The sequence below is a fragment of the Phoxinus phoxinus genome (genome assembly GCF_949152265.1).
Source record: "Phoxinus phoxinus genome assembly, chromosome: 5".
Taxonomy (NCBI): domain Eukaryota; kingdom Metazoa; phylum Chordata; class Actinopteri; order Cypriniformes; family Leuciscidae; genus Phoxinus; species Phoxinus phoxinus.
The window spans coordinates 38,422,746-38,444,586 of record NC_136880.1 but is presented as its reverse complement, the minus strand read 5'-3'; the positions used below and the strand labels follow the sequence as shown (position 1 = coordinate 38,444,586).

At 37.0% G+C, this 21,841-nt stretch overlaps 2 protein-coding genes across 11 annotated transcripts in view; one reads left to right on the top strand and one right to left on the bottom strand.

Annotated features, from left to right (window-relative positions):
- The window catches only part of svilb (supervillin b), a 59,226-nt gene extending 38,691 nt beyond the window's left edge, over positions 1-20,535 (top strand). For 5 of the 10 annotated variants that reach the window (XM_079612131.1, XM_079612130.1, XM_079612129.1 and 2 more), the window contains 23 exons: positions 1,121-1,165; positions 4,641-4,721; positions 6,252-6,396; positions 7,053-7,148; positions 7,231-7,311; positions 7,543-7,723; positions 7,972-8,144; positions 8,699-8,854; positions 9,796-9,932; positions 10,021-10,168; positions 10,267-10,412; positions 11,042-11,217; positions 11,336-11,483; positions 11,732-12,029; positions 13,245-13,399; positions 13,486-13,591; positions 14,089-14,296; positions 14,898-15,031; positions 15,456-15,611; positions 15,714-15,857; positions 15,993-16,117; positions 17,272-17,427; positions 19,716-20,535. In XM_079612131.1, the coding sequence (XP_079468257.1) occupies positions 1,121-1,165; positions 4,641-4,721; positions 6,252-6,396; positions 7,053-7,148; positions 7,231-7,311; positions 7,543-7,723; positions 7,972-8,144; positions 8,699-8,854; positions 9,796-9,932; positions 10,021-10,168; positions 10,267-10,412; positions 11,042-11,217; positions 11,336-11,483; positions 11,732-12,029; positions 13,245-13,399; positions 13,486-13,591; positions 14,089-14,296; positions 14,898-15,031; positions 15,456-15,611; positions 15,714-15,857; positions 15,993-16,117; positions 17,272-17,427; positions 19,716-19,802 (3,282 nt within the window). In that variant the 3' untranslated portion in view covers positions 19,803-20,535. Of the gene's footprint in view, positions 1-1,120; positions 1,166-4,640; positions 4,722-6,251; positions 6,397-7,052; positions 7,149-7,230; positions 7,312-7,542; positions 7,724-7,971; positions 8,145-8,698; positions 8,855-9,795; positions 9,933-10,020; positions 10,169-10,266; positions 10,413-11,041; positions 11,218-11,335; positions 11,484-11,731; positions 12,030-13,244; positions 13,400-13,485; positions 13,592-14,088; positions 14,297-14,897; positions 15,032-15,455; positions 15,612-15,713; positions 15,858-15,992; positions 16,118-17,271; positions 17,428-18,281; positions 18,308-19,715 lie in introns of all 10 variants that reach the window. The other 5 variants (XM_079612126.1, XM_079612125.1, XM_079612122.1 and 2 more) reach the window with 5 other exon arrangements.
- LOC306998107 (uncharacterized protein) overlaps positions 1-21,841 on the bottom strand; it is a 514,861-nt gene that overhangs the window by 414,234 nt on the left and 78,786 nt on the right. The window lies entirely within an intron of this gene.

Sequence of the window (21,841 nt, the reverse complement as noted above, 5' to 3'; positions counted from 1 at the left end):
TTATTCAGCATTGTATTCTCTCCCGGGTCTGTTGTCAATCCTTCACAGTTACGCTGATGGCGTAAGACGCTGATGACGTGTTATCTGGTGCGCCCGAGCTTCATTTATAGACTGAGGGAAACGCACGCTGTAAAAGTGTCTCATCCGCGACATGCACATTTACGCACCATTAAAAAAATGATATCCACGCAAACAATGTAGAATAGCTTGAATATAGCGTGCGTCTCCCTCAGACTGTAAACGAAGCTCGGGCGCACCAGATAACACGTCATCAGCGTCTTACGTCAGCAGCGTCACTGCGGAGTCCTGAACGCAGATTCACAACAGACCCGGGAGAAAATACAATGCTGAATAAAGTCTTATTTTGTGTTATTTTTGGACCAAAAAGTATTTTCGATGCTTCAAAAACTTCTAACTAACCCACTGATGTCACATGGACTACTGTGATGATGTTTTTATTACCTTTCTGCACATGGACAGTATACCGTACATACATTTTCAATGGAGGGACAGAAAGCTCTCGGACTAAATCTAAAATAACTTAAACTGTGTTCCGAAGATGAACGGAGGTCTTACGGGCTTAGAACGACATGAGGGTGAGTCATTAATGACATTATTTTCATTTTTGGGTGAACTAACCCTTTAATGTCATTGACCTAATGCAACACCTCTAATTGTGCCGTATGGACATGGAATACTTTCATGATGCTTTTTTAACAAAATGGCTTTAAAAATTCACCCTTTGTATTCCACAGAACAAAAGAAAGATGACTGAGAGTAATTATGGTAATTTTCATTTTTGGTGAACTATTCCTAATCCAAACTGTGGATCAGATGTGTTATTCTAATTTGTGAATAGTAACACATTGATTTACTGTATGCAAAGCTGTGAATTGACTGCTCAGTCTGATTTCACAGCGTGGTGTTCACTGAGTTTTATAAAGTAACTTATGCGTTCCTGAGTTATTGTGATACTCTCAATTCACCAAGTGCAAAGGTTAAAGTAAACCCGTTTTTAGTTTATCCAAAGATAAAGGCCAAGTCTATCACACCAAACAGCTTTTTTCTAGTCTTAGCTTTTTGTCCCTCACACACACAAATGCATCTCCTGTGTGTTTAGGACAAGACTGTTATCAGTGAATTCACATCATCTGAGCAGCTCTGGGTAAGCACCAGCATCAACGGCTATCATTTTGGCTTTAGCTGCAAGATGATTGGCTGACCTGCTAGTGCAAACTACAATTTGATTGGCTGTTTCTTAAGCACTGACACGCTGCTTGCTTTATCTTCTAAATTAATCGGTAACACTTTACAATAAGGTTCATTAGTTAACATTAGTTAACTACATTAGTTAACATTAACTAATAATGAACTGCACTTATAAAGCATTTATTAATCTTTGTTAATGTTAATTTAAACATTTACTAATACTTTATTAAAATCTTGTTAACATGAGTTAATGCACTGTGAACTAACATGAACAAACGATGAACAGTTTTATTTATATTAACTAACATTAACAAAGATGAATAAATACTGTAAAAAAAGTGTTGCTCATTGTTAGTTCATGTTAGTTAATACATTACCTAATGTTTAATAAATGAACCTTATTATAAAGTATTAACCAATTAATCTTATTTTGCCCTTTCAGTTGGTAACACTTACAATAACGTCTAATTTGTTCACATGAGTGTACTCCATTAGTTAACATGAACTAACAGCAAACAATAACTACTGCATTTATTAATCTTTGTTCAATTTTTAATATTTAGTAATACCTTTTGTATTAGTGCAGTTGCATCTGTTAATGATTGGTTAACATGAACAATTAACTATTGTATTTGTATTAGCATTAACAAAGATAAATAAATATTGTTTAAAAAAAATATATATATATGATTGCTTATTGCTAGTTCATGTTACTGTATCTAATGCATTAACTAATGAGACCTTATTGTAAAGTGTTACCATTTAGTTTGTTTTCTGGTGGCTTTAATAAATGTATATTTGCTTCTCTCTAAAATGTTACTGGTGTTGAAATGTTAGGAACATGATGTAATAATTTCACTTATAAACGACTCTTCATTATACTGCCATTGTAGACATTTTCCTTCTCTTGTTTGTCTTGATGTGTCCAAATCAAATCAAAATGTTTTTAGGATGAAACGCCTTGCTGTTCTAGATGGACTAGTAGTGACCAAGAACATTAAATCTTTATTATATATAGCAGTGGTGGGCCGTCAGGGCCAGCAAGGCCTTCTCTGCTGGCCTAAACACTATGAGAATCACTAACTTGCACTTTAATATATTTTTTTATGAATGAGTATTAAATTATTCCCAATAGTCCGTTCTCATAATTTCATAGCTTTTCTCTTGGTTGCGCTGCTTCCAGTAGTGTATATTTATTTTAGTGCTTTTATCCAATCATATTTCAGTCATCATGTGTTGCCAGGGTCAAATATATCTGCCTCGAGGCCTTCAGAATCGATAGTGCGGGCGCCTGTAGCTTAAATGAATGGCAATGAAACTGTTGCTTTAACCAATCAGATAATCGGTCAGATTTAATCAGCCAATCAGATGTCGAGTTGATTGCACCGTGGCCATCTAGAAGGCATTCAATAACGTAAGCATTTTCACGCCCTTTGATTGGATGGTCAGAGCGTGTACTATTATTACTGGTAGTCAGAGCTAGCTAACCGCATCTGTAGCGAACTGTGTAAACTAAAATACCTGTAGATTTAATAGTTTTTCAACCCACAAATTAATGTTTTTTTCCTTCCTCGATCACCAGCAGGTTCAAACCTACCGGAAAAAAATCCCTTATTCTGCTTACGCAGAGTCACGGATCTCTATCGATCTGTCCGGGTAAAAACAGAACTGACTGCAATGTAAAGTTATGCCAGGACTGATTTTGAAGGCAAAAGTCCCGCTGATCTCAATGATATCGTTCAAAAATCTGTGTGAGAGCTTGTGACGGCTGTAACGTTACACATCGTCATGTTTTGCGGTGTTTTCCCTGTTTAACGTTACTGCTTCTGTCGAGCAGACACTCTCAGCACTAAAGCGAAATAAAACTTATGACAGAAATACGACGGGACAGCTGGACTTTCAGCACATTAACCTCGATGGCGATAGAAAAAGTTGCTGGGACTGAAAAACACAGACAACCTGTACAACCAAGTAATTCAAGTCTTTTTGAGGAAATAAATTAGGATGGATTTTGTGTAAAAAAATCAGTTTTGGAGAGTAGGCTATAATGCATTTTTTGCCCCTGTTTTTGTCTGTGCTGAATATGATTTTCTTCCTAATTTTTCTTGTAAATTTATGATCGAAACAACTTATTTTTACTTATTAATACTATAGCCATTGAAGGATAAGACAGGGATGAGGATCCGTTTCTGAATTTATAATCGGAACGCAAGAACCACTGTACACAAAAGCCGAACTCAATTGCTCGTTTCTCTCTACCCGGCCTTTCGCGAACTCACCGCATTAACCCTATAACTGCCGGTGCAAAATAAAAACAGGAATTTCATGTGCGTGCGCTGCTACACTATTAAAAGTTATTAATTCAGGGTGGACATCACTGAAGGCCTAGTTGTGAAATGCACGGCCCGCCACTGATATATAGAAACTAAAATGGTCTGTGTATGTTATCATGTTAATTATTGTGTGTATTTTTGACCCTATGTGGTTCATATTAATCTTGTTAGATTTCAGTTTTCAATTTTTGTTTACTTTTGTACACTCTCAGTAAAAAAGGTACAAAAGTAGTCACTGGGTTGTCACCCAAAAAGTAAACATCTTGTAGTGTACATTAATCAACATTCATGAATTGAAATGTACCCAAATTAGCCCGGAGGCTAGTTTTCATTGGTTGTCCCTTTGCCAGATGTAATTAGGCCTAAAACTAGAGAAAAGAAACAAGAGAGAAAAACAACAACAACAATACTTACTTTCAATGTACTTTTCTTCCATATTGTGACGTATATCCAAGGACACAGCTTCTTAAACGAAAAATGTAGGGCGGAACTTGATTTTGTTAATGGGGAATTGATTGGGTGGTTGGATCATTGCAGTTTGCTATTGGTTGATCTCATGAGAGTGACAGGTTGTCCCGCCCTCGGGCCAGTAAACACGCCTTTAGAGAAGAGAAGAGATGTCAATAAATTATTTTGATTAAAGATCATGAGGCCACATGAATCTAAATAAAAATATGCACATGAATAAATCATTCATGATAAATACTGCATTGTTCCATAAAAAAAGTTTATTTTTATTTCATAGTGACTTTTCCTTTAAATGGTACATACTAGTGCCTTTTGAAAGGAAACTTCCCCAGTGACAGCTTTTGTCCCTTTATTTCTGAGAAAGTAACAAAACGTATTATTGTACAATGTTAGCTGCCACTCGATGTCGATGGCAAAATCTGTGTCCTGATGCTAAACCAGTTGAGAACCACTGGTCCACACTTAGAGGTGTTGCATCTTTTCCTTTGGCTTTTTCCTCCTCATTCATTCTCTGCCATATCTGAGTTGTTTTCTATTCACTATCAACACCCTGTAATCATTGTCTCTTGCTCTTTCATCCACTTTTGTTTTCTATCCACTTCTTGTTTCGTCCTTCTCCACTGTCTGTAGGAGCCTGTCTTTTCCTCCACCTACTCTCCTCCTCCTCTCCCATCTTCCCCAAAATGCCAATATGTAGAACATCAAGGCCAGGTAAGAGAGAGCTTGTGCATTTTGGAACCATTTCATTTCTAACATAACTTTACAAAAGGTCTGAAATTTTAACTCTCCATTTTTTCCTTCCTTCCTTCCTTCCTTCCATTCTTTCCATCCTTCCTTCCTTCCTTCCTTCCTTCCTTTATTTCTTGCTTCTTTCCTTCCTTCCTCACTTCCTTCCTTCCTTCCTTTATTCCTTGATTCCTTCCTTCCTCACTTTCTTCTTTCCTTCCTTCCTTCCTCACTTCCTTCCTTTATTCCTTGATTCCTTCCTTCCTCACTTCCTTCCTTTATTCCTTCCCTCCTTCCTCCCTTCCTTAATTGCTTGCTTCCTTCCATTCCTTCCATCCTTCCTTCCTTCCTTCATTCCTTGCTTCCTTCCTTTCTCACTTCCTTCCTTTATTCCTTCCTTCCATTCCTTCCATCCTTCCTTCCTTCCTTTATTCCTTGCTTCCTTCCTTCCTCACTTCCTTCATTTATTCCTTCCTTCCATTCCTTTCATCCATCCTTCCTTCCTTCCTTCCTTTATTCCTTGCTTCCTTCCTTCCTCACTTCCTTCCTTTATTCCTTGCTTCCTTCCTTCCTCACTTCCTTCCTTTATTCCTTTCTTCCATTCCTTCCATCCTTCCTTCCTTCCTTTATTCCTTGCTTCCTTCCTTCCTCACTTCCTTCCTTTATTCCTTTCTTCCATTCCTTCCTTCCTTCCTTCCTTTATTCCTTGCTTCCTTCCTTCCTCACTTCCTTCCTTTATTCCTTTCTTCCATTCCTTCCTTCCTTCCTTCCTTCCTTTATTCCTTGCTTCCTTCCTTCCTTCCTCCTTCCTTCCATCCTTCCTTCCTTTATTCCTTTATTCCTTGCTTCCTTCCTTCCTCACTTCCTTCCTTCCTTCCTTCCTTCCTCACTTCCTTCCTTTATTCCTTCCTTCCTTCCTTCCTTCCTTCCTCACTTCCTTCCTTCCTTACTTACTTACTTTCTTCCTTTCTACCTTCCTTCCTTACTTACATACTTACTTACTTCCTGACTTACTTCCTTCCTGACTTATTTCCTTCCGGACTTCATTCCTGACTGAATGAATGACAACAAAGTCACAAAAAATACTTAAAACATGTCTCTGCTTTAATACATCAGCGGTAAAAATTGGCTGGTTTTATTTAGTTTATGAAGGACTCTTATTATTAGTTTGCATAATTTATCCTTTAATTCACTGTGAATGATGTAGAAAGTAGAAATTAAAACTCTGCTCTGCAGCTCTGTACATATTCTCAGGGCAAATGCATTCATTAAATGAGTGTTGGCAGCATAGTATAGAATAATAATAGAATAGTAGAATAGTTTCTAATAGTAGAATAGTCCTATTCAAACATTTTGTAAGTGCTTTGAATAGTTTTCTGATGAATTGCTGGTGAATGCTCGTGTGATTTATCTTTATGTGGTCTGTCCTGTATGTCCAAGTCGTTGATCTTTCCTTGCTGTGAATTTATCAAGATGATCTATAGCCATCATATCTGTTTTGTCTTATCTAATCAGAAACTTGAAGAGGGGGAGGGGAAGATGTCTATTGAAGAGAGGAAACAGATGATCTCGACCCGAGAGGAGGCGTGGCAGAGCACAGGGAAGGGCGTGGCCAATGACTCGACCCAGTACACAGTTGCTGCCAGGATGGTGAAAAAAGGTTAGAATGTGCAAACGCATATATCGGATATTAAATACTATATTGTTTTATTATTAAATGCTACAAATATTATTAAATGCTAAAAATACAAAATTAATCTAATACGTTTTCATACATTTTCCTAAAACTACATTTAATAATCAAATAATGAATTACTGAAAAACATTGAAAAGTATTACAACATTTTAAATGTTTTAAAACCACATTGATTAAAAAATATAAGTTTACTTTATTAAGTGAGAAGACACCCTAGCCATCATAGACATTATACAAAATATTTGGTCCCATAATGCTGCTTTTGGCGAATTGGAAATAATTTCAGTGGGTATATTTTGGTGTGTTGAGCTATTTCAATTACTTTTGTTTGATTTGTTCATTGCAAACAGCTGAAAGTCTGTACATTTTGCAATGGGGGTTGAATAATTTATATTAAAACTGTACATGCATGCTTACAGATATGGAATGTTTAAAATTAAACTAAATTGAAACTAAACAGATGTGTAAAATATAAACACATGTTTCAGAAAATGTATTATAAAAATGTTGTTATTAAATGCCTGATTACGTGTGTGTGTGTGTGTGTGTGTGTGTGTGTGTGTGTGTGTGTGTGTGTGTGTGTGTGTGTGTGTGTGTGTGTGTGTGTGTGTGTGTGTCAGGTCTGGCCGCTTCCTCTGCAGTGATCAGCCCTATTCTGTCTCCAGTCTCTGCTAAACTGAAGAGCAGTGTGTCGGCTATCTCTAAACCACAGGAAGGTAAATTAGACAAACACTCGCTACAAGTTTGGAAATGTTGTTGTGCCATAATAACTGGGACAAAAAACCTGATGTGCTGCAGAAATTGAGGCCAGAGCAGAAATGGAGTCTGATAAGAAGTTGGAAAAGCTGGAGACGTTTCTGGGGCGTTTGAACAGTAAAGGTAAGTTGATTGATGCAAGATCAGCTCATTGTCTTGTCCTTTTTGCAGGAGGATGTTATAAGTCCATTACAGAGGTCAGAGTAGACATGATTATAGAATCATTTGGTGTCTTTAAAAAAAAAAGCTTCATGACATATTATTTCAATTGCCATCATGTGTCCTAATAATGTACCTTTTATTGAAGCCATTGCGCTCTCTCTCTCATTTTCTACCTTCCTTCCTTCTCCTCAGTATCAGGTTTGCAGGAGACGACACTGACGGTAACAGAAAAGGCAGTGAAGGAAGTGATGCGATTGGATGATGAGGTCTTTTCAAAATTTTACCGCCACATGACAGATATTCCCCGCAGCATGAGTAGCAGAATGCATCTGGAGGACGACTTTGATGCCATCTTTGGAAAACAAGCTCCAATGTAATTTTTGTGCTTCTTTAATAGGCTATACATACACACATGTACATTTATTTTTATATTGAAAAAATATTGTATACAATAGAATTAATTTTTTATATTTTATATTTATTTATTTACTTTATATCTATTTTTATTTATGTTTTTTACAAAGAATATTGCATCTTTTCTTTTGCATTAAGCTTTTTTAAAGACACTTGTAGGCACAGAAATGTTTTGACATTTGAAAGACTTGGCTGTCTGACTTCCAGGTTGACATCGGCGATGGTGCAGCACAAGCGGGCTGTTCGTCCCTCTCGTAACGTCCAGGCATCCAGGAACCCCTTAAAGATTCTCGCTGCAAGAGACGACATCCGTCAGGAGTACACAGAGCAGAGACTGAATGTTGGGCAGCTGGAGAGCAAGAGAATTAAACAGGAGAAAAGTGAGTCGACGGGTACTGGATGCCTCAGTTCAGTGTTGTTACCATATGCACCGTTACTTCCTGGTTTTCGATAAGCCAGCTTGGGCATTTCCAGTGAACTATTAGCTGTCATTCTGCATTCGCTGTACATCGACACAAAAACATCAATAATTGACGTTTTAATGTTGTATTTACATTTTAACGCAGTTATCACACTTACCTAATTTGCCAATGAACCATTTTTCCAGCACTTCAAATGTTATTTTAGTGTGATGACCAAAAAAAGTATTTGTTCATCCTTCTGAGATTTTCAAGATATAGGAAATCCAACATTTGATAGAAAACACTTTTATTCATTAGCAATTTCCTGTAATCTTTTACTTTTGAATAAATAATAATGATTATGAGAATCAATTATGAGAGCATATGAATAAATAAAAAATGATATTAATAAATGAAATAATAAAATTTGTAATCAGTTTTGATTTCATGGTGAATTTAATATAAGAAGATTAATAAAACGTATATATTCTTTTTTTATCTGTTGTAATATGGTTTTTATGTGTGTTTTCCAGTGAGCAAGAGCTCCAGTTTGTCAGACACAGCCCTGGCTGGTCTGGCCAGTAAAGAAAGCTACAGCAGTGTGAGTCTGCGTAGTGTCAGCATCTCAGAGCAGATGACCAATAACAGCGCAGCTCCCTACAAAAAACTCATGCTCATGCAGGTCAAAGGTCAGTCTGTAGTAGCCTAACACTGTGTCTACCCAAGCACGATGTGATGCATGGAATGGATATACCAAGGGTATTTCTCAAACAGAAGGCTGCATCTCTCGGCTATGCCACGCAGCTGAAGGCCAACTCAATTTGAAGGATCCTGGAAGGCAGCCTTGGTTTCTCGGCCTGTTTTAAAGGATGCATCGGATGTATTGTTTGCAGCCTTAAATCACCCACAATCCTTTGCACACATTCCAATTAACGATTAATGGAAAACGAGTTGTTACTGAGCTTGATTTTATTATGAAATGTAAGACAAAAATACTGTTTTCGGACATAAAAGCATAGATGTTATCTTTTGTTTTGCTGTAAAATTGCTGTAAATACTCTAAACTGACAATAATGTAAACCACTGGGAGACCGCAGACAGCTGTCATTCACTTTGCATTAATACAAAGTCAGTTAATATAACGATTTGTAATATAAAGTATTTTTCCAAAATAAAGTTGTAATAGTATTTTCGTGCCGTGACCGTGGGGGCAGGAACATAATGTGACGTAGCCATGCACACTTACTAGACCGTCTCATTCTAGCGTTTAATGCTGAGGAGGACACTAGCCTACAAGCCTCAGAAGGACTGAACTATGAACTGGGAAGGACACAGGCTCAGTAGGATGCAGCTTTCCGTTTGAGAAACACCCCAAGTGATGCATGGAATAAGCTGCATAGCCCCGCCCACAGCAAATTCCTATTGGTCCAAACATCAAATATGTTCTGATTGGCTTTGGAAAGCCTTTCACTTTTAGCAAATGACTTAAATAGCATTACTCTGGATTACAATGCTGCAAAACACCAATAAGAGGCATGGAATATGATATAAATAGTAATGTATTACTGCAGTATTATGAGTTTTTGATTGTTTGTGTGAGTTAAACTGTACGTGAATGCATGTTCCCCAGGTCGACGACATGTCCAGACCAGACTAGTGGAGCCTAGAGTGTCCTCTCTGAACAGCGGTGACTGTTTTCTACTGGTTACGCCTGAACATTGTTTCGTTTGGATTGGAGAGTTTGCAAATGTCATTGAAAGAGCCAAGGTACAACCCTACTGACATTCTGACATCTTACTCATGTTATTCTTCATATGATCTACATTACTGTTGTGTTGTACCGCTTGACATCTAGGCATCAGAACTGGCCACTTTCATCCAGCTAAACCACGACCTTGGTTGTCGAGCAGAACTGGTGGAGACGATTGAAGAAGGAGTGAAATCACAAAGCCCCGCAGCTGCAGAGTTCTGGAAGATCCTGGGAGGAACAGCCAGCTACCAATGTACATACCCTGAAATCAAAAAAAGATACAATTTATGTGCCATTATCTTAATATTATATTAAATAGTATTTTTCCATCTATGTGTGCAATGATCACAGCGGCCGGGTCTCCAGACGAGGATGAGATGTTTGAGAGTGCCATTGTGGAGACAAACTGTATCTTCCGTCTAGTGGATGATAAACTGCTTCCTGATGATGATTCCTGGGGGAAAGTGCCTCGTAGCACACTATTGGGATCTAAAGAGGTCAGAAAACAATATGTTGTGTTTTTAAAAAAATATTGTTTAAACATCTTCATACATTGTTTTATTTTTGCATAAATAGATTAATTTTCTTTGCATTTTGTGGTAACTTTATATTTACCAATATTTATTTTATGTAATGGACCCATTTTACATATCCGCGGTTCTCAGAAGTTACATTATCTCAGTTTTTTATCTCTTATTTTATTTAATAATAATAAAGCTTTATCCTTATTTTGAAGAACCATCTATTTATCTGAATATATGTATGCATTTCCACTGACTTAAAAAAAAGTTTTGTTTTTTACTCGCATCTTACACATTTTGGCTATTTTGTATTAACATCTTTGTACTGTGTATTATTTTATGTCTGCATTGACATTGTGGTTAAATATGAAATAGATTAACATTATTTGAATTTTGTGGCAACTATGTTTATCATTATGATTTATTTTATATAAATGGATGAATTAAACATTTAGCACATTCTTTTCTATTTTGCATGTTTTGTTATATTTAATAATTAGACTTTTCCCCATTCAGGGCAACCGATTTTTCATCAAAATAAATGTGAATAGTATATAGTATATGTCATCTATATTTGTTTTTCTTGGCTCTCTTTTTCTCGTTAGGTGATAGTGTTTGATTTCGGCAGTGAAGTGTACGTATGGCATGGTAAAGAGGTCACACTGGCACAGAGGAAGGTGGCGTTTCAGCTGGCCAAGCACCTTTGGAACGGGACCTTCGATTATACCAACTGTGACATCAACCCTCTGGACCCTGGAGGACACAACACACTCATACCAAGGTGGGTACACTACACGCATTTAAAGTAATTAACTTTAATTATCCGCTTAAATTCATCTTACAATTTGTGTTTGTGGAACTTTATAGTCAGTGTAAATATGTGTTGTTGTTTTTTTAAGGAAAGGTCAAGGTCGCCCAGACTGGGCCATATTTGGCAGACTGACTGAACATAATGAAACAAGTCTTTTTAAAGAGAAGTTCCTGGACTGGAGAGATGTTTCTAGACTCTCACCTAAAAATGTTATCGAACACCCATTCCAACAGAAGGTGGGTGGCTGTGTGCTAGTATCGTTTTTTTCCACACACAAAAAAATGTGCTGGACAGAAAGGCAAAAATCCTTTGACATTCATTATAGTGATGGGAATTATGAGGAATGTAATGAAATAATAAGAATTTAGTCTTATAGTGAATTAAATAGTGATTCCCAACTGTTCCTTAATCTGAACACAACCTTTTCTTTTTGTTTTTGCTCTTCTCTTTCTCTTCTTTCAATCCCTCTTGTTGCCCATCTCAGGAGTCTCCGGTCACAGATTCTCGTTCTGAATGCCAGGCGTACAGCGCCTCTCTGATGCTGCCGGTCCTCCAGTCGCCCATCAGCACCATTCTGGACGGCCAGGACGTGGGTCGTGGACACGGTCCAGTGGAGAGCGGCTCGGACGACTGTCTGCGGTCCCTGGAGATCAGCACGGTTGCCGTTGACGTCTGGCACATCCTGGAGTTCGACTACAGCCGACTGCCCAAGCAGAGCATAGGCCAGTTTCACGAGGGAGACGCGTATGTGGTGAAATGGAAGTACATGGTGAGCGCTGCAGGTCAGTAACTGCACCGGGACAAATGAGCTGTGATTTGTGTCTCTTCTTGCATTTATTCAAAGGCTGTAGGTGTTTGTCAATGTACATTGTGCAGTAAAATATAGCTCTTTTGCTTATTGGAATAGAAAGTTTGTTGGTTGATTGATTGTTTTATTGGAATCCCGGAGAACTGCGGTGAAAGTGTAACATTTAATTTTGGAAAACCTTTTTTCCATAATATAAGCTTTTTGTTTAAGCTTTTACATAATCTCATTCCTTTATATATAAATATGTGTATATATACATACACTGCCCTGCCCAAATTTAAATAGGCAAATGCTTAAGGGTCTGTTATTGGATCATTTTTGCAGTGATTATTATGTTTCTAGCATGTTATACGTTTGGCAACAGTTCTTCTAACCCTAATTGATGGAGTGTGTAGCTTTTCATTTTCTAAATGTGCTGGAGTAGACTTTACAGACTTTGCATCACAACATTTATTTCCATCAAGAGGTCCATCAATTTGCTTGTATTGTCAATGCAAGAGTCCAGCTCTGTGTAAAGTCTCCTCCAGCACATCCCAAAGACTTTCAATGAGTTTAAGGTCTGGACTCAGAGGTGCCGATTCATGTGTGAAAATGATTTTTCATCCTCCTCCCAACCATTCTTTCACAATTTTAACTCTGATGAATCTTGACATTGACATCCTGGAATATTGGAATATTTCCTACATGGTTGTTTAAGAAATTAAAAGCTACACGATCCATCAATTAGGGTTAGAAGAACTGCTGCCAAACATTTAACATGCTAGGAACATAATCACTGCAATAATGATCTAATCATACACTCATACAGTAAGTATTTCCCTAAGCATTTAAATACAAACAGCGACTTTTTTGGCCATGCTGTATACCTGTATATAAAATATTGATGTGTATATTTTAAATCGGAATAAAAAATTAATCACAAAAAATTTAATTAAAATTAAAATTAAAAATTAAAAATGTTTTTTAATGGTAAAAATTTAATTTAAATTTAAAATGGTGCACAACAGCATAATAAAAGATAATCTGATATCTTATATAATAATAATCATATACAGTGTGTCAAATAAAAAATATTTGACCACCATTTTTACTTTTAGAATGAAAAAAAAAGTTAATTAGAAGTATAGTATGGATCTCCTTTAAACTCATGTACTGGTATAAAAATGTGTGTGTGTGTGTCCGTGTGCAGTGGGCAGCAGGCAGAAGCCGGATCAGGTGCGCAGTGCAGGTCCCGGCAGGGAGAAGTGCTGTTATTTCTTCTGGCAGGGCAGAAACTCCACGGTCAGTGAGAAAGGAACATCTGCACTCATGACTGTTGAACTGGACGAAGAGAGAGGAGCACAGGTAGGACGAGATGCTGGATTAAACGCTGTTGACTGCTTTCTGCTCCACTCTTTCTCTCGCTCACTGCTGCTGTGACTCATATTCAGATGCAGGTCCAGCAGGGGAAGGAGCCGCCCTGTTTCCTGCAGTGTTTCAACGGGGGAATGACCGTGCATTCTGGGAAGAGAGAAGAAGAAGAGGAGAACATTCAGAGTAAGAGTTTTAGGGTATTTTCGGATTGGCAGACTGCCTAATACTTTTGTAGAAGTACTATACATTATTATGCATACTCTTCATAGTCTGTGCATTTAGTGTATACATGGATTTTCCAAAATGTGAAACGTATACGACTATGTGCAAATATAACTACAGTACATAGTGAAGCACACAGTATCCCACAATGCAGTGCACTTGACTTGACCTTCCGTTTCCCCATGTCATGTGCGACAAAAAAGCAATTATTATCTCTTTTTTGATTCCTCATTTATTTAAACTGTTCATGTTTTTACAAATGACACGTTTTTACACATTACACAGCCATATTTGTTCCATAAATTCCCTTGCTTGCATGCTAGTTATGAGCTCATGTGAGAACAATATAGAAATCTGTATCCGTGCAAACCGTTTCAAGTACTATTATTATTAAACATGGTATACGGTGCAAGCAGAACACCAGCATATTAATATTTGACTGTTTGACCTTGTTTCAGATGATTGGCGCCTGTACTGTGCGCGTGGTGAGGTACCCGTTGAGGGACACCTGTTGGAAGTGGCGTGTCACTGCAGCAGTTTGCGATCTCGCACCTCATTGGTCCTTCTGAACATCAACAAAGCCTTCATTTACCTGTGGCATGGCTGCAAAACACAAACACACACACGGCATGTAGCTCGAACCGCCGCAGACAAGATCAAAGAACAGTAAGTCTTTCACACACAAAATCATTAGATATACACAACACATGGACAAGGATGCATTCAATTGTTCAAAAGTCACAGTATATAGACATTTATGATTTTACAAAATGTTTAGATTTCAAATAAATGCTGTTATTTTGGACTATCTATTCACCAAAGAATCCTGGGAAAGAATGCATCACGATTTCCACAAAAATATTAAGCAGCGCAACTGTGTTTAACAATGATAATAATAAGAAATGTTTCTTGAGCAGCAAATTATAATGATTTCTGATGGATCATGTGACTAGAGTGATGATGTTGAAAATTCAGCTTTGTCATCACAAAATACATTTCATTTTAAAATGTTTTCAAATAGAAAATAGTTATTTCAATGTGTACTAATATTTCACAATATTAGTATTTTACTTTATTTTTGATCAAATAAATGCAGCCTCTGTGAGCATAAGAGACTCAAACTATTAAAATATCTTCTGACCCCTAACTTTTGAACAGTGGTGCATATTAAATCTAGTAACCACTGATATAATGTCTTCTTGATGTCATATTTGGCATTTCAGAAAGTTTTTATGATTGAAATCTGACTCATATTTGTGTTACCAAGACGACCGCTGGAGGCTGGACTTCACAGCAGCTGTAATGTCACCATTCATGAATGTGAGGAAGGTGCCGAGCCAGTGGAATTCTGGGAAGCATTGGGCAGGAAGGACCGTAAGGCCTACGACTGCATGCTGCAAGGTAACACACACACCGGTGGAGAGAGGGGAGGAGAGTTGCGTGATTTTGCAAGTTTGTTATGAGTTTATATTTCCCTCGCTCCAAAACCACGCCAAAAATAATCCATCTCCAGCATAACATGTTCATATGGAAGCGCATTTCCACCGCATAAGAGGAAAAATGCTTTCATAAATCATAATTATTGCCTAATAAGTCATAATTATCAGATGTAAAGTCACAATTATGACATGTCGAAATTGACCCAAAAAAATTTCATCTCATAATTGCACATTTTTAATCTCATAATTACGATTTACAAAGCTTAATTTTTTTCTGTATCAGTATCACTCAAACAAGAGATTTTACCAGAAAGACCTTTTTTCTCTGCTTAAAAAAAGCCCCACTTTTTCTGTGTTTTTATCTTGATCTTTCTCTCTTTGTGTAGACCCTGGCAAGTTTAACTTCACGCCGCGTCTGTTCCAGCTCGGTAGTTCTTCGGGTGAGTTTGTGGCGCAGGAGTTTTTCAACCCATCCAGAGCTGCAGACCTGGTTTGTTCCCTGCCGTTCCTACAAGAGGATCTGTACTCTGCCCCACAACCAGGTAAACAAAAGATATGATGCACTTGAACTATTTTATCTCAGACAGGAAACAATGAGTCATACATAATGATGCATGTGTTTTTCTCTCTCTGTCTGTTTCTAGCGCTATTCCTAGTGGATAACTATCATGAAGTCTACCTGTGGCAGGGCTGGTGGCCTCAGGATGCAGAGAGTACTGGCTCTGCCCGCATCCGCTGGGACTCGGACAGGAAATGTGCTATGGAAACAGTGTTGCAGTACTGCAGAGGTGATTGACAGCCTTATTAGACACATTTGCGTGCATCTGAACCAGCACCTTGTAATGATGTATATGCTGCTTCAGATGCAGTTTCTGTTCCATTTATGCTATGTACACAGATATCTGATGCCTCTTATTGTCTAGCAGAGAAGAACGAGAAGAAGCCTCCGAAGTCGTACCTGATCCATGCTGGACTGGAGCCTCTGACCTTCACAAACATGTTCCCCAGCTGGGAGCACAGGGAGGATATTGCTGAAATCACAGAGAGGGTGAGACACTCAATGTGTGTTGTGTCTCTATATTTCTTTAGGTCTTCCAAACCATGGTAAGCTTTCTAGACAGTTTAAAGCTTTATAGACAGTGTTGGGGAAAGTTGCTTATAAAAGTAATGAGTTACTTCTTTAAAGCTACACTGTGTAGGAATTACTCCCATCTAGCGGTGAAATTGTGTATGACTACCAAATGAATATAGTTGCAGCACCCGTATGTATTATAAATGGCAGATTCTAAGCTTACGAGGATACTTGATTAGTTGGTAGAAGTAATTCTACATTAATGAGCACATATAATTTTGAAAGATCAAATTGTTTTTTGCTAAGAATCAACTTAAAAATTACAGTGTAGCTTTAAAAAAAAAATTTGTTTATTGCATCAATTTCATCTTGTGTGTTACCATGGTGATGTATTATGTTAATTTGTACATGACACTGTGTGCACCCTCTATACTGTATATTAGTATTTAGCTCAGCTTGTGTAAAAGCCACGTGTTATGAAATTTGATTCATCATATGGCTTTCTCTTTACAACATGTGTTTTTAAGGTGCTTGTCAGTATATTATTAAGGTAATCTATTTTATATATTTTAACATATTTTCTGTTAATGAAATCATTTTTTTTTTTTACTGTAAATGTATTTGAATCTTTAAAACTTAATATGTTACTACCATGTTTTTTTATGGTAAAGTTCATGCAACCACAGCTGCTGGTTTTACAGTAAAGTTCACTGATTAGCTTCCCCACAAATGCAGAAATAAAAATTAAAATAAGTTAAAAATTAAATTAAAATAAGAAATATCTTGATTTGAAGTTGTTTGGATTATTTAATGCTTGTTTAGTCTTATTTTAAACCATTTTAAGTCATATTTTGGCCCCCTAGTGGACCCTGGCTTTCTGGTTGAGAACCACTGCTTTATACTGTGCTTAAGAAGCTGCGTGCCTTTAGTTTGACTAAAGACATGTTGCAGATAGTGATGAGTTCATTGATAATGGCTGGAAGAGTTGAAGGACATGATTGTTTTAAAGAGTTTGGAACAAAGCCTTTGTTTTCATATAAAAATTCTGAAATTGTTTGACAATAATCACATTTATATTTATATATATATATATATATATATATATATATATATTGTGTGTGTGTGTGCAGGAGGCAGAGGTGTGTAACCAGATAATTTTAGTGGAGGATGTTTTGGCTCGACTCTGTCAGAGCACTTATCCTCTAGAAACGCTGCTAACCCGTCCCCTTCCCCACGGCGCCGACCCTCTGAGGCTCGAGATGTATCTGACCGATGAGGACTTTGAGGTAAGGCCGTACACATATGTGAGAGAGGTTGCCTGCACAGCCATTACAAAAACATTTATGTTCCAGAGTAATCTTTTCATATATATATATTGATCGTTTCATAAACATTTTTTTTTATTGTTTATATGTCAATACAGAATAACATCTCTGCAGCGTTGAGCACCAGATGCTCTATAGAGAGAGATATAGAAATATATACAGTACTGTGCAAAAGTCTTAGGCATGCTACTATTTTCGCCTTAAAGTAATGATGTTAAGCCAGTTATTTATATATGTTTGCTGTAGTGTGGCAATTAATGGTAATAATTAACAATTGATGGCAAAATGAATGTTTGAAAATACAAACTAATATTACCTACTGACACACTACAGCAAAAGATATGAATTACTGACTTACTGTGAAAATAGTAATGTGCCCAAGACTTTTGCGTGCGTGTGTGTGTGTGTGTGTGTGTGTGTTTGGACTGTATGTTTTTTGCAACACTTGTCCCTGGTTAGGCTTTTATTGCAGAAATTAAATGTAACCAACAAATAATCAAAAATTTCAATCACCGTAATAAAGTAACAAAAAACAATCCAGAATTGAAATCACAGTAATTCAATATGGGGGTGGGGGGGATGACAAATGACCAATTATGTAAACCCTAAAATAATATATGCTCACAAGATTGATTCTGTATAAGCCAGTTTTTAATAGATACATTGTTCAATAGATACATTGATTTTTCAGTTCTGTTTATCCTTTAAATTCTATTGGTAAATACAGTTGGTTGAGTAGGTTGCTCAGCCTATGATTGGCTTGCTTAAATTATGACATGACTAGATACTAAGAATGGAATGTTTTGCCGTTTTAGGCGGGGAAGTAGGGAATTCCGAATAGGTAAGTATCTCTGAAATTGACCGATGTCACAGGGATCAATTGTTTCTATGCTAACTCACGTAGCATTTCCTGACAGCCTCACTTTTATGCTTCGTCTAACTCACTTTGAAAACCTCTTCTTGTTACAGCTAAATCCAGGAGAGCTATTTGACACCCACATTAAATCACACAAGCACACATGCATGCACACAAACACAATGTAAACATGTTTCCTCACAAGCTTTGTTTTTTCCAGCAATAGTTGACACATTTCTGGGAATGTTTTTCTGAAAGCACAGTGTCCTAACTAGGTGTGACATGATAAAAAAAAGCAATAAATCATCCTTTCCACGTGTGTTTCGCATAGATAGCAATTTGCTATGATAAAGCAAACAGAAGTTATTCCTTTTCAGTGAGGTTTTAGCTAGACCTTTGGACCAATGCAGCAGTTATTATATTTTTATTAAATAGGCTATTATTAGTTGCACATAAAACCATCAACTTCGATCAAATTTGTGTTTTAATAGGACTACATTTTGTCCACACTGTTTTCATGTAGATGATCAGTTAATTTGCATGTGAAGTCTGCCATTGGTCTGCAAACCAGTGGCCCCGCCCCTGACTCACACCATTGGTTGAGTATGTTGCTCAGTCCATAATTGGCTTGCTTAAAGTTGTCTCTGCACATTGTGCTATGATAAGAGAAAGTATTCTTAGAGATAATATCATTTTTAATCTACATTTCTGCACAAGATGCAAGAAGATTAGCCCTTCCCCACCCACGGAATTTTTATTGGTCTAAAGTCCCACAAAGTCTAAAGTCTATTTATCTGTAAATGAATGTCAAATATTTTCCATTTCCATGTGCCTAGTTAGGACACGGTGCTACTGTAACCCCTTTCTCCTGCTTTCCCTGCAAATTTAAGATTCTTTGTGCACATTTACAATACCATTCAAAATACTGGAGTCAGTAAGATTTTTTTTATTTATTATTTTTTTATAAATTAATACTTTTATTTAGTAAGGACACATTAAATTGCTCAAAAATGACAGCAAAGACTTTTATGATGTTACAGAAGATTTCTATTTCAAATAGATGTTGTTCTTTTAAACATTTTATTCATCAAAGAATCCTTAATCAAAAATGAATCATGATTTCCACAAATATATTAAGCAGCACAATATATATATTGTATGTATAAAATATAAATATTTAGTTCAATACGTTAGCTTTACGGTAAACGTAAACTTTTTTACACTTTCTGTAATAGTCTGCTGGGTGTCTTATATAAATGCAGCCAAAATAAATAAATAAAAAACATTTAAAAAATCTTACCATCCCCAAAATTTTGAATGGTAAGTGTATTTCTATTTCTATGCCAGTTTGTTTCTCTCGCTTCCCTCATTGTAATATTGTCTGTGTTCTCAGAGTGTGTTAGACATGAAGAGAGAAGAGTTTGACCTTCTGCCTGGATGGAAGCAAGTGAACCTCAAAAAAGCCAAAGGACTCTTTTAAAAGCCTGACGAAAATCCTCACGGTGACAGAATTATCCCTGTCCATTTCCACCATGACCACTGGTTCTGCGGTCACCTCTCTCGGTTAATGGAGGTGTTTGTTCATGGTAAACGGTCAGGTCAAAGGTCACTTTAGGATCTACAGATGCACCTGCTGTGGCGTCCTCTTTTGATGTATTTATTAAGTCTGTGAAAGTGATGTGTGTGTACGTGTGTGTCCTCACCTCGTTCATGTGAGTCTGTGAGTATGTTTATCTCTTGAAGTACATGGAATCAAATACTTCGCTCACCTTCCCATCCGGTCTGATCTGCAATGTGTTTTTGTTGTTACATGTACGTTTGATAAATCTGCTGAAAAATTGGAAATTGTATAAACTTTGTAGCAAACAAAGAAAATCCTGTGTGATCGCTCTTAATGTTGTCATATGTCTTAGGATATTTCTTTTTGATTGAAGAGGAGTTTACATGCCGCGTCTGTATTTTGTGTGTTCTTCTCGTGTGAATGGCTGTTGCTTGTGGTGGTGATGGTCTCTTCTTCCTGAGGTGTGAGGGACGTCATGTTTGTTTGTATTCGGACAGCATGGAGTAATGGACGTGAGAAAGAAAAGATATTAATTTAAATGTACAGTATAGTGCCTTGCTTTTGTGTACAGTTTCTATACCAAACACACTCTATAGTCTGCATTTCAGAGACTTTCTTTGTGATAAAAGAAATAGTGAATAAAGAAAGCATATTAAAATATTTTTTTTCCCTTTGTCTTGTATAACTTTTCACCAATTTTAGGGACATAGTGAGACAAAACAAGCTACACATGTGGGAAAAAATATGTATTTTGGATTGATCTGTTCAGCATGTTCAGACTCAGAGGTACACACATTTTTTAACAATGTGAGTCAACGCCGTCAGAGACTAAAGCAATACTGTCATGTCAAATATTTACATTAATTAAAGTAGCATTCCACTACAGTGGATATAATAAAAAAAAGTCTACAAACCTCTGTTAAAACGTTTAAAAAATGAAACTAAGATAAATTATATCAGCACCTTTAATGTAAAAATTACAACCTATGCAATGCACTGAAAACCAAAGTGACATTTCTGAGAAAAAAAAGATTATTAATAAAAAAATAGCTTATTAAAAAAAAAAAACGTTTTTTTTCACACACACACACACAAAAGTCTTGGGCACAGTATTTTCACAGTAAGTCAGTAATTTATATCTTTTGCTGTAGTGTGTCAGTAGGTAATATTAGTTTGTACTGTATTTTCAAACATTAATTTTGCCATTAATGGTTAATTATTAACATTAATTGCCACACTACAGCAAAAAAAAAAAAAAAAAAAAAATGCATTCTTTTAAGAAAGAGTTGAGTGAACAGGAAGGTTTCAAAGTGATTCAGACACTGTTCCAGGGTCGTAACTATCGGTAAGCAGGGTAAGCGGTTGCTTACGGGCCCGGACCAATCAGGGGCCCGCCCGCGTGACTGGACGATATTGATTGACAGGCCCAGGCGGGTCCCCCTATCGCATTTTACTACTTATAGTCTGATCGCATTTTAATTTTTTGCTTATTGATTTGAATAAATAATGACAACAACATATGTGACTGATCATTAAATAAAATGTTTGAAACGAACAATGATGAATTTGGTGTAATTTGTTTCGAATTGGGACTGGGGAATAGCCTACCCGGGTGAACATGCGCATTGCGTGCAAAACAGTAAAAACCGGTGAACTTGAGACAGATATGGAGTCGTCAAATTTTAAACACAAAAGTGGATCTCAAAAGCGCAAACAGGCTGGTGGAGATTTACAGAGATAACATTACTACTGATTTCCCAATGCAATTGTTATCATTCCGTTCATGCTTGAAAGACAGTATTTCACAAATGAAAACAGTGCAACAACTGACAAAGATGTTGATCGTCGAGAACAGCTGCATCACTGCGAGTTTCGGGGAGGTTTGCACTGCTTTCATGATTTTTCTGACCATCCCAGTGACAGTGGCCTCTGCAGAGCGTTCTTTTTCTAAACTGAAA